The following is a 13362-nucleotide window of genomic DNA, read 5'->3' as shown; positions in this document are numbered from 1 at the left end:
ACAGGAGTGACTAAAGCAGTTTTATGTGAGATTCTGTTATCTATTTCTAGAACATCTGTGTTGGCAGGCGCTTGTTTCTGTTGTGTTTCTGCACTGCACTGGCCACAGATCACCTGTCACTCAAACTGTGTGGGCGGGACTATGAATCTCTTTCTCAGTCTCAGTGGAACAACATCAGTTGAAATACAAAAGATGTCTTTTTTTTTTATTTTGCGGCTAAATGCTCAGTGCAGTGGTTTCTCAGTCCAGCACTTCCCAGACGTCACCTGTGGCAGATTTTGTTCTTTGTCTGTTCAGCCGTGGTGGATATAGGTTGAACTCAATCAGTCCACAGTAGAGAGAAGCCAAATGAACTGAACTTCACAGGGAAATGTAAAAAATATCATTGATTAAACTGTTGAAGGCTCTTTATGATTCTTAACTTCACTCAATATTTACAGTAACATGTTTTTGCTCTTCCTGTTATACTGCTTAATGGAGTCAGAACTGTGTTTGCACTCGTCCTTCTTTGTAGCTGAATAGCTGTTTGTTGATTTGGTTTCCAGTACTTTGTAACTGATTTTTTTTAAAAATGCACTGCAAATGAACTGATTCTTCTTCTTGTCAGTGGGAAATGATTCATGTGTTCCTCCACAGTGTTGACATGCTGGTTTAACAGGTCGAGCGTGAGAATCATGTGACTACTGAGATAGAAATGTCTGTTATGAGATTTTAGTGATTAGGTGTGTCAACAAAGTGAATGTTTCTGAAATAAAAAAAAAATATTTCCAAGAATCAACAGTGTTTCTTCTGTTCTCATTCCAGAAAGTCTATCAACCCAGCTGAAGAGAATCTGACAATAACAGGACAGTATGTCTTGACTGATTTACCTGCTAAAACACAAAGAAGTGCTGTAATGCCCTCCATTGAGCTGCGATGATGCTCAAACTGATGATTGGTTTCATTTCACATATAAAATACATTACAGGCCTTCAGATCACACAAAGTACCATGAAACATACAGTCTTATACAATCTTACAATACAATCTGAGATACACATGCATATTTTCATTTAATCTGTGAGTAAATCTTTACATTATCTTAAAATTATCCATATTTTTCACTCAGATGGCATCAAAACTATCAACACTGTGGTAAGAGTTAACAGAATGGAAAAAATGAGCAGCAGTTTAGACCCTGCAGGTCCAACGCACATATCTGGGGTTGGAAAATTAATCCTAATTAAATTATTTCCATCTCTGCTGTTTAATATAATACATAATTTGTTCAATATAGGCAGGAAAATGCTAAGTAGGAGTACCCTAAATTTCTGAGTGCATGCATTTCATTTTCCTTGTATTGTATGTAATAATTTAGGTATTTCTTTATTTACTTATTTTTGTCAGATGTTTCATGTCAACTTTAGCAATCAGACGAGTTACGGCCAATCTCCTCATCGAATCTCTTTCCAAACCCTGTTTCTTACTTCTTTACAGTGACAGCTGTAGGGGGATATATACAGTCTTGGGCAGACACACACACACACACACACACAGCATATGCACACCACCTGCTTTTTGTTATTATGTGAAGCTTGTAGTTTGTTTCTGCTGCTATGGTTTGTAGCAGTAAAAGCAGAGAGAGCACAGCTTCACCAACTACTGAACTCAACACTTTTTTGACTGACAGTTTTATTGATCACTGAGGTAGAAATGACTTGGAATGAAGTTGGTTTGTTGTTAAAAAAAAAAAAAAAAAAAAAAGTAGCTTTGATGTAGTTGAGCTACATTTTGTCATTTTATTGTAGCTCAGCTTGCTACATTTCTCTGGTGGGGAGCTTCAGTGTAGTGAAGCTTCATTTAATGTTCAGTAACTGACAGCTTAGCTCACTACATTTTCCAAGTAGCTTGCCCAACACTATATGAGTCTATACATTGTTTTTCAGCAAAATCCTTCTCATTCTGCCTTTAAACACGTCATAACATCACTGAGATCAGACATTTTTCTTTCCTTTTATTGGTATTTAAGTTTTGGTGCAGAGTTGTCCTCATTTTACCAAAAATGCTGACATGAGTAGGCTTATAAATGATTACTACACACATAAAACTAGACCAATAAAGAGCTAGACCTCTTCGAGCTGGTATTCGTACGTGATGAAAACACAACGTGCTCTGTGAGCATCGCCATCAGCCAGGTGTTGCGTCACAGCATGCAACCTCTGTTGCAAGTGGTTGCATAATAATCTGATTTATATTACTTTAAGTGTGTACAAAAACCAGCCCATCTTAGTATCACATTAAAGGTTAAATCCAATGCACGTTTTTAGAAATGAAGCCTCAGAGCTTTTCTTCCAGTTTGCGGTGGCGTGACAGAGTGGACTGCGGTGTGCTTATCGTTCCCCATGCAGCCACTGACTGAACAGATATTAACCTGACCTTATCAGCGGGAGCCACAAAGGGCCGATGGTGAAGTGGAGCTGATGGTGAAGGGGGGAGTGGCTCCTCGGGGAGACGGCTAATGATCCTTCCCGCTGACGGAGGCCGATGCCGGGCCCGGGGCGCGGCTGTGACGGGCTCTCTGGAGAGAACACACAGCAGCAGCAGCGACAACAACCAGCGGCTCATTTGAATGTTCACAGCGAGAAGCGGCCCCTCTGCATGAAGCCACAGAGCTCACTGAGGCTTTATATGAACACCCAGAGGTCAGTTCATTATCGTTCAGCAGGCGGAGGCGGCTTCCCCCTGCTGCAGAGACAGGCTTGCCGGCTCAAATTCTTAGATTGTTTAAGTGCATCTTGAGCAAAGCATTTAATCCTCGGCTTGTTCCAGTCAAGTAGCTCGGCGGCCAACAGATTGCACCGAGCAGCTCCCAGGTGTGCGTGTGTGTGTAACTATAGGAATTCAAAGTAGGGCAGTCCTGAAAAAGATCGTGCAAGTTCAGCAAAACCCTGCCCCAGGATTAATGAAGGAGTGCAGTTGTGGGACAGCACCACGCTAAGACCTGACCCTCGGTTTGCCTCGCTGTTTTATTTGGCTGCAGCACGTGATCTGCAGGGTCCCACTGCGAGCTTCTGCAAAGGAGCAACGCGAGAGGCCGTGCAATGACACAAACCTGTAGTGTAACCTGCAGAAGGCGTGCTGTTCCTGCAGCGTCCGCCCGGGTTTTCACCGCTGACTCAAGCCTTCTGCACACTGACCTTTCAAGGGACAGGGAAGTGTTGTCTGAAACATTTTAACATGTCAGAGTGTTTAAACAGAAGAAGAAGAAGTGATGCACCTTGTAAAATAACCAGTTAACTATGCATGGACTGATGCAGCTCTTACTGAGTGCTCAGTCTAAATTTGCGAAAATACGTTGGTAACACTTTACAAGAAGAGCACAAATCATCAAATTAGAAAACTCACAGTAAATGCATCATGTGTTCATGGTTAGAATCAGAATCAGAAAGACTTTATTGATCCCCAAGGGGAAACTGGGTCAGTTGCAGTTGCTCAATTCTCCAGAGAAGAATTAAATTCAGATATTCACCATGACGGGCTTCAGCCGTGTGGTCTGAACTTGCACCTGCCATGCTGCATGTCACCGTAAAATCCTTGGCCTCGAGCGATGTAAAAACACATCGCATTCATTAAATGCAAATGTTCGGTTCATCATTCACCAAAAACGTGTGTTCAGGAAACGTGCTCTTCTCTTTCACTGAAGTTGAAAAAGTTCAACTCACACAAATACGCAAATTACGTGATTTTTGCATTTTTGTTTCATTTCAAACAAGGAAATTTGTGTCGCATGGCGCAAATTCACACCTATTTGTGTTTATGCATTGTCTTTAAATGTGACAGTGCTGCACAAAAAACTGGCTTTGCATTTGGCCTGAACACAGTGACATCCCTCTCTGTTTGAATCTCTTCCCTGACAAATAACTAATATTACAAAAAAAAAGATGAAAACTGAAACTTATAAAAACTGAATTAAAACTAATCATTCTTAAAAAAATAAAAACTAAACTAAACCTGCAAACCTGCTTTAATAACTAGTTTAAAGACTAAACTTCCATTTCAACAAAAAGTCAAAACAAAATGAAAATGAAAACAAATGAAAAGGCAGGACTGTAATAGACACCTAGGATCACTGTTTCCCAAAGTGGAGGATCACTGGGGTCAGAAAAATGAGGAAGAGTTTAATCCCATTATTCTTTTCCTCTCTGGAGGTTTCTGAGTCTGATCCAGCACCAGGACTCTTGTCAGATCCTGAGGAAAACATCGTCTCACGTGTGACTCTGTGCTTTCATGTGTTTCTGCTGGTGTTGCTGCTATGAAAAGCTTTGGCTCGTGTGAAGCAGTAGGACACTGTCCAGCCTGTCCTATCAGCAGCATCACAGTTTCTAGCTGCTTCCGCTGCTGTTTTCTGATCTCTCCGTGTGATTTCACTCGCTCGTGGCTCTGATGGAGGAGTGACGGCTGTCGTACGGCCGAGGAGCTCGACGGCTACGGCTGTTAGCAGATAACTCCCCCGAGCCGCCGCCGCTCGGAGGTTTTAAATCACAAAACTAATCAGGATGTTCCGCCGGAGGGATCCCAAAGCCTCTGAAATGTGTCCACAGGCAGAACGAGAGATTTCTCCGAGAGCAGATATTTCCTTTGCTGTGGATCTGACGCAGCAGATGGAGCGGGCGGGCGGGTTAGTGGAGGACAGAGAGCAGAGCGGCGGGCGAAAGGCAAAGCGCCGCAGTTTCTCCAACATGTAGGAGATTTCCACAGGGGGATAAAAGAAAACCCTTTGCCCTCTGGGAAACACTTTGCATTCACCATCTTGCACCAGAAAATCTCTGATAATAGAATCCATTATCAAGGTTTAACCCGGAGCAGACATCACGCATCTCCTCAGAACAGACAGTGTGAGCCGTGGACCGCTGCCTTATTCAGCTGCTGCACGGCACATTTTCACTCTGCACTCTCCTTTAATGTGAATTTGATTGTATTTTTCCTTCAAACATTTTTAGACGATGTTTGTTTGCAGCCACTTTCATACTTTATATTTTATGAAAGAGATTAATGAGGCTCACTTCGGCTCTGAGACACTGAAGCGCTGAGACACTGAGACATTGAAGCTCTGAGACACTGAAGCTCTGAGACACTGAGACACTGAAGCTCTGAGAGACTGAAGCTCTGAGACACTGAGACACTGAAGCTCTGAGACACTGAGACATTGAAGCTCTGAGACACTGAGACATTGAAGCTCTGAGACACTGAAGCTCTGAGACATTGAAGCTCTGAGACACTGAAGCTCTGAGACACTGAGACATTAAAGCTCTGAGACACTGAAGCTCTGAGACATTGAAGCTCTGAGACACTGAAGCTCTGAGACACTGAGACACTGAAGCTCTGAGACACTGAAGCTCTGAGACACTGAGACATTGAAGCTCTGAGACACTGAAGCCCTGAGACACTGAGACATTGAAGCTCTGAGACACTGAAGCTCTGAGACACTGAAGCTCTGAGACATTGAAGCTCTGAGACATTGAGACACTGAAGCTCTGAGACACTGAGACATTGAAGCTCTGAGACACTGAAGCTCTGAGACATTGAAGCTTTGAGACACTGAAGCTCTGAGACACTGAAGCTCTGAGACACTGAGACATTGAAGCTCTGAGACACTGAGACATTGAAGCTCTGAGACACTGAAGCTCTGAGATGTTGAAGCTCTGAGACACTGAAGCCCTGAGACACTGAAGCTCTGAGACACTGAAGCTCTGAGACATTGAAGCTCTGAGACACTGAAGCTCTGAGACATTGAAGCTCTGAGACACTGAAGCTCTGAGACACTGAAGCTCTGAGACACTGAAGCTCTGAGACATTGAAGCTCTGAGTCATTGAATCTCTGAGACGCTGAGACACTGAAGCTCTGAGACACTGAAGCTCTGAGAAACTGAAGCTCTGAGACACTGAGACACTGAAGCTCTGAAGTGGGACCTCAGGAAGGCTCTGACAGTGTCTGACAGCTTTACGTACCATGTGGACGATTTAGTTGGTGAAACTCACCTGGAGCTCCACAAACTTTTTTGTCTTTGAGCTTTTTCTGAATACTGAATTAAATCTCATTTGAATCACATACAAAAATCAGTATTTTAACTGAACTTGAAAATGTGTTTTTCTTAAGTTTCTGTCCCCTAAAATGTCTGACCTTGACTAGACTGACCTGTAGTGGTGCAGGTGTTTTCATACTCCCCTGCTCAAGGTGGAGGTGTGTGTGTGTGTGTGAAAAGCTGATGATTTTTAGGGGCTTCCTGAACAACAGGAGGGGGTCTTTAGGTCGGTCCTCTCAGAGTTCAGAGAATAAAGTCAGAATTTTTATTTTGGTGTCAGAATTGGTATTAAAGTCAGAATTGAGGAGAAAAAAAAAATCTGAGATTGAAGTTCTGAGAGTAAAGATGGAGTTCTGACTTGTTCCCTGACATTTTTCTCAGAAATTGTGACATTAATTTCCAAACTATTTTACTGGGGGAAAAAAATCCTGAGATGAACAGGAAGAGAACGAGCTGACACTGGAAAACTAAATTCAACAATATTCACACAAATCCTTTTTACACACTGCGTCCCTGAGCTGACCTGTCACGACAAACATGACACACATCTGGACTGTGGACCAGATCAATGTTTTCTGCTCCGAAGGTTGGAGAGGTGAGTGGGACTCAAGTCCAGTGGAAGAAAGACGGAGAGAAACAGAAGATCACAACAAGCTCGTTCCTCCCAGACCTCCATCTTTCTCAAGCTCCGCTCCGGCCAAAAGGTTTCATGTTTTTATTCTGCCATCATTAGGGGAATATTTTTCCCCTCTCTGCCGTCCCTCTGCTTGACATTTCTATCAGAAGCTGTGTTGTGCTGGACTGACCCGTCTCATTGTATGCAGATCAGCTGCTGAGCTCCGGCCTCTCAGCAGCACAGCCGGCTCAAGATTAAGAGCCGCTGCCGTCGAAATATCGGAGGAGCTCCTCTGTGCACGAAGACACGAGCAAAACACCTGAATTAATCATCTCGTGTGTCCGGCGTGGGACAGAGACGGGACAGACGAGGGCTGTGATGCCAACGTTTCGCATTTTAAAAGCCTGGATGGAAGCTGTGCAGCAGTTTGGGAGGAAACGATCAGTCATTACCAAAAGCTCATATTTATATTCATGTGTTCACTCTCAGTTGTAAGTCTACAGATTGTGTCCAGTTGTAAATATTTCTCTTCAGCTCAAATGTTTCCGTCTTTACTTTATTAATGTCTGAAGTGAGAGAAGTCATGTTACTTTGTGTGTATCCGTTCATATTTTAAACATTTTTACATGATTTACATGTTTGTTTTTCAGTGTCAGGAGTATTGAACTCAGTCTCTGGGATTATTCTTTGTATGTGTCTTCATTTTGAGGATGGGTCCTAATTCTTTCAAAATAAATCATTAAAGGATCCCATGTTACACTGAATTTTCAGCTCATAATAGAGATTTTTAGTTTTCCCAGCTTGAGGAAAAGCGTTCCTATTTTAACCAAACCCAATGTCTGTGCTGATTTCCATTCAAATGAAATCCTGCTCCAATCAAGAAGAGTCTCAAAGGCAAATGCATCTTTTTTATTTATTTATTTATTTTATCATAAGCACTTCCTCCCCTGGAACCAATGAAAATGTTAATTTCAGTGCTTGGTGGTATTTCTGTGTGAAATGCCCCAGAAAGCATCTGAACTAGCAACCTGACAGTAATTCAGTCTGTTACAAGAGCAGATGATGTGTGTCAGCTCTGCTCACTGCTCATGTCTCATCAGATGTCCTCACATGTTAAAACAGAGCAGTGCTGCTGATTTTACAGCCGTGGAAACTGGTTTGAGGAGGACGGTCCTGAACGCTGCACGACTCAGGACTGACAGCAGAACCACCGACACTCTGCGAGGTTACAGGCTCGACTGGAGACATTTCCCCTCTCGGATTCCTCTGTTTGTGTTATTATCATTTTCTGCTCCATATATTGAATATTTACAATCATCCGTCTTTCCATTACATTGAAATCCTATCCGAGTGAAATCAGCATTTATATTGGCTGTGTTCTCCTGTGCTGTGACAGGTGATGATCTCGTCTCTGCAGCCTGCAGGTATGCAGACAAATCTAATATTTTCGGGCCGGATTGTTTCCCTACAAAACAGACTGATCATGCTAATTATATCACCATCCTTCACAGAGCCAGCAGCCTCATCACCTCATTCAGAAATCCAGGCTTTGCTGAGAATGAGTTCAGCTGCTGGACAGGCGGAGAGCAGACACACCTCCACATGCTTATTTTTGGGAGGACGCTGTTAGAAGTTGCGTCCATGCTGACCAATGATTTCCTGGCAGGATCTCAGTTTGACGATGAAGTCGCTGGAAATTGCATTTTTCCTCATTTTCCTTCCTGTGTGTCTCACTCAGAACCAACACTCCCTCACCCTGACCGGGGCCTGATGCAGTAACAACTCAGTGATGAACTCTTCCTCATTTTCTCCACTTATTACAAACTGCCTGGCAGCGTCCATGCAAGAGTTGGTCATCACCACTAAATTAGACACTGTCGATTCGCCCCATTTGCTCAAATTTAGGTGTCAGCCAGGTGTGGAAATTGGTGGGAAAACCTGTCAGTGCACACGAGGCGAAGCGTAAAACAGAAAAACGCCTCCCAGCCTGCACCACACGCAGCGATGCCTGAAGCTCCTCGGGCGTCCCAACCAACAAACACAATTACATCATGTTATATGAATTCTGGGTAATTATGATGGCCGCCCTGCTGCCACTCAAAGGTAAGTATCCCTACACTACACTGCCTGCTCCACACACCGTTTTGAGCCCTTTGTTTCTGTTAATGCACATTTTTGCAGTCACCATGCACATATATGCCCTATTCAACAAATAAATGACAGTTGTTCCTATATCAGACTCACAGCTTCATTAATATTGTCATTAATAATCCCTGATTGGAGATATTGGGAAGCACTATCAAGGGGAGGGGAACCGTTTATCTCCATTTGGATTAAAACTTACTGCTTTAAGTTTGTCTTTATTGTATAGTAATTATTTTCTATATTATTTTCCTAAAACTTGAGCATTTGTTTAATGTACTTGGTTTAGTTGGTTTGTTCCCTTGTGTGTCTCGTAGTTTCAGTTTCAGTTTTGTTCTGTTGAATTCTGTTTAGTTGACCTCATTTTAGGATTTTTTGTATGTTTGAAATATACAAAGTATATATACAGTGGTGGAAAAAAGTTTTCGGACACCCTTAAATTTTTACACAATCTCACAATCTCAAATATTATCATGAAATATTTGTGGAAAAATCTTTTTTGTGTTTCAAAAGGTGTGGCTGCATTAGACAGATACAAACAAATACAAATTATATTTTTTTTTTGTTTATTGTTTACAAGAAAAACTAACAAAACTAAATTCTTGACAGTTTAATCTTTATCTTCAGGCGTGTTTCCTGCGTTAGGTTCCTTGTTTTAGCCATTTTTGTGTCTGAAAAACTTTCAAATGTGCTGGCTTTATATAGACACGAAGCTTGGCAACAAAAATAGTGTCTTTTAATAAAAAGAACAACCTTCATCACTGGTACCAAAATGACCCAATACTCAAAATGTCTTATGTATTTTTATGGAACCAATCAATTTGAAGTTTTTAATGGCTTTTTTAGGATTTGTTTAGTATTTTGGCTGTGACTGTACTAAAAGAAATTGCACTTGAAGACCTAAGAGTGATTTGTTAATGCAATATTTCACAAATGCACGGGGTGTCCGAAAACTTTTTTCCACCACTGTACACACACACACACACACACACACACACATACATATGCGCGTCGTGCCTTACAACACCCCTCAGCCGTTGTAAAAAAGCTGTAACCCACGGCTTGTCGGGGCTTATTGCTTAAATACAGGCTACTGCTTTCCAGTGTTGGCGCCACAACAAACATCTATCTTTTAATAAACTCACCGGCAGACGTTTCATTTCAGCTGGGGGTGTGTCACTCCAAGTTAACGTTAGCTCCTGTTAATGAGGCTGAGCAGCAGCAGTTGAACCCTCTGCCCGGTGTTTGTCAGGTAGTCTTGTAGACATCTGACGGCCCAAGACGTTGACCGGGCCGGACCGGCTTCATTTCCTGACCTCTCCAGCTGATCCAGCTCTTCACTCGTCACTCTCCCGTATTTCTCCTTTTTTCTCTTCTGTCTCGTCTTCCTCGTTCAGCCGTTTATCCAAACTTAGGTCGCCCAATAAATCAAAATTGACAACAAAACGGTCCATTATGCAGGCGAACAAAGTTGACAGCGGCCGTTGATGCGGTTTCAGTGAAACGTTTCGTGTTGCCATAGAAACCACAGACTCGGGCAATAAGATGTAGGCGGAGTAATATTTTCAGTGATGAGGTTTTTAAGCGTTATTACACGAGAGGGCGTGCTTGACCGTCATTATTGTCACGACGGTGATGCGGCCGTTTCATAATGTCCATCCTCACTGATATTAACAGTGAAGCCAAAGTGAACTGAGGTTCGGGAAAACGGAATGAGTTTCTTCTGGAACGAGGTTGTCCGGTTCGGTCCAAAACGCTACACCCCTAGTTAATATAGTTATTTTATTGTTAACAAAGAAATGATAAGAGTTTACTGGTAATGAGAAATTTAAAATATTGTCATCTGATAAATGTAATGCAGTAAAAAGTGCAACATTTCGCTGTGAAATGTAGGAAATGAAGTCTAAAGTAGCACAAAACAGAAACACTCAGGCTACATTTGTATTATACTGTGATTGTTGAGTGTGTGTGTGTGTGTGTGTGTGTGTGTGTGTGTGTGTGTGTGTGTGTGTTATGGTGCGAGCATGAGCAAAACGTCATGTCTCTGTGTTTAACATTGCTTAGTTTTGAGTGTAAGTGTGCATTACTGAGCATTACTGATAGTTAGTAAACATTTATCATATCATTTTCATTCCATATGATAATTTCAGTTTTTATAGTTTTGTATTTTCATGTTTTTATTTTTATATCATTTTTCGACTTTTGCTTTCAATTTGGTTTAGCTTCAGTTAGGATTCATAACACATTATTTGATTTTCGGAGTGGGTTTAGCTTTTATTGTTTAATGTTTACTTTTACTTTTTATTTTTTTTATTGGTGAACTAAGTTGTTTTTTCTCACGCCTAGTTTTAGTTTTTAGTTTAGTTTCAACTATAATAACCTTGGTGTGTTAACACTACAAGAACTATTAGGTGAAGTTTAATTGACTGTCAATTTACCGTTTATCAATGATGGTTAATGTGAACGTTTCTAATCGTTTAACCTGCGGTTAACTTGTCCCATGTGCTTCGCTTGTTGCTAGGCGACCAGCTCTGCATGGTTTGGGTATGAATGGAATATCTACTGGTATTTTATTGATGATATGGTATGTTACCATTTTACTAACCTGTAGGCCTAACATCTGCTGGATTTAGTCCGCTCCTGCAGTCCAACTGTGCTTTCGATGCTCTTCAACACAACGTTTCATGTTTTTAAATATCGCACGTATTATTATTTGGTTGTTGTTCTGCCAACATCTGGCAAAGACACTGGCCGATGAAAACCCGCCTTTTATGGAGTTTAATCAGCACTGACCCGTCTCAAATAAAGAATGGGTCCAATACCGGTGGAGAATCAAGCTATAAATAAGCACAAGAGAATGATAAAACAATAATTTCTTTGGAATCTCTCATTGGAGGTCTTTATTCCAGTTTGACGAAGCCAACAGCAGGTACTTTTACTTTGGAAAGTGACATTCACTCAAGGTAAAGCTCCAAACCCCCAGTTCACAACTTTATTCAATCTGTTGGTTACAGAATCATCATACATTAGTGATTGCTCCCCGTATTTTTAACACTCCAGGCATACATACTCATATTTACTATTTATACAATATACTGACGTTTTATCCATTCATCCATCCATCCATCCATCCATCCATCCACACCCCATCCACTCCCAAAACACACATCAATTCTGTACAAATTTATCAAGAGAACGTACATTTTCAAAGTCTGTTCTGCCTTGTTATTTACTATCCACTAACCACGGAAACACACGGCTAAGTACCGCTGCTTTTCAAGTTGATGTCGTGACCGCTGCCTGATGATTTGTTCTAAAAGCCAGATGGATGAGGCGGTGCACCGAATACAGATGTGATACGGAGAGTAGCGCTAAAACCTCGGATGTGTGCAGAGGACCCCGGGCTGCTTTCAGTCTTTCAGGAGGAGAGAGAGAGAGAGAGAGAGAGAAGAGTCTGAGAGCTGTAGAGAGTCTTTTAATAAGAGGAGAGGAAGCAGAGGAGAGAGAGAGAGGGAATAAGATGAGTAGAAAAAGAGGGAAACATGATGCTCTTCGACAAGGTTTAGTTCCTGGATAAGAGATTTCTGTCTGTTCCACCTCTTTCTTTAAGGTCTAAACATCACGAGGCTGAGAGGCTTTATTTACAGCGTTCGCTCTGTGAACCGCAGATCGGGAAAGCGACAGCAGTCAGGCCTCTTCTGCAGGTTCAGCAGAGCAGACGAAGCAGGTTTTACACACAGGAGGGTCCTCTGTCTCTACAGGTGACGTGGTGACACGGTACAGTATACACACGGTGCAGCCAGCATCATTAAACTCTACCTTCTCCAATACTGAGGCTCAAGTTAAAACCAGCTCATTTGATCCAGTTCGTTCTCCCGGTAGAAATCTCCCAGTAGCTCCTTTGGTCTCGGTCCAGTACTTAGAGGCTTGTTCTGCCCGGAGGAATCCAGTGTAAGGACAGGAGGGGACATCGCCTGTGCAGTAAAGTGTCACGAATGCAGTCGCGGAGAAAGGACAAGTGCAAAGAGTCTAAACTTTTTGGTCACTGATACGTCTACCTTTTGGTTCGTCTGCTTTGGTCTGGAGGTTTTGCGAGATTGGAGAAGCCAGTGACCGCAAGTCGGGTGGAGATGAAAGAGAAGCTGCACCGGGCCGGGCCGAGGCCAGGCTGATTCGGGCAGGGCCATGCTGGGTTAGGAAGAGCTCTGCGTTGGGAGAGGGTAAAAAAAAACAACATAAATGGCTCGTCCTGCGGTGTCTCCGTCTACCTGCCGAAGATGCTCTCGTACTCCAGCAGTATGAGCTCCACGATCTGGTTCTGGTAGACCATGTGGACCGCCATATTCCAGGTCTCCGTCTCGGGCCGCAGCAGGGTGGGGCCGAACACGATGGCCACGCTCTGGGTGGTCATGCGGTTCTCCTCGCCGTAGTCGATCACCCTGCGGACGGGAGAGACAAGGGAGGGTTAGACACACAGAATAAGGAGCGTTTCCCCTTTTGATTTGTTCAGACAGGAGCGTGTGAGAGTCACAGCAGGCCTGC

The 13362-nt window shown here is 42.7% G+C and overlaps 1 protein-coding gene across 4 annotated transcripts in view; it reads right to left on the bottom strand.

Moving 5' to 3' along the window:
- Positions 1–11692: 11692 nt before the first annotated feature.
- Positions 11693–13362, bottom strand: part of LOC115375907 (rho GTPase-activating protein 12-like) — a 70611-nt gene continuing 68941 nt past the window's right edge. For all 4 annotated transcript variants that reach the window (XM_030075504.1, XM_030075505.1, XM_030075506.1 and 1 more), the window contains one exon: positions 11693–13259. In XM_030075504.1, coding sequence (XP_029931364.1) covers positions 13085–13259 — 175 coding nt within the window. In that variant the 3' untranslated portion in view covers positions 11693–13084. The remainder of the gene's footprint in view (positions 13260–13362) is intronic.

The sequence above is a fragment of the Myripristis murdjan genome, chromosome 17 (assembly GCF_902150065.1).
Source record: "Myripristis murdjan chromosome 17, fMyrMur1.1, whole genome shotgun sequence".
NCBI lineage: Eukaryota > Metazoa > Chordata > Actinopteri > Holocentriformes > Holocentridae > Myripristis > Myripristis murdjan.
Note: the sequence above shows the minus strand (reverse complement) of the source record. Positions and strands in the feature narration are given on the sequence as shown.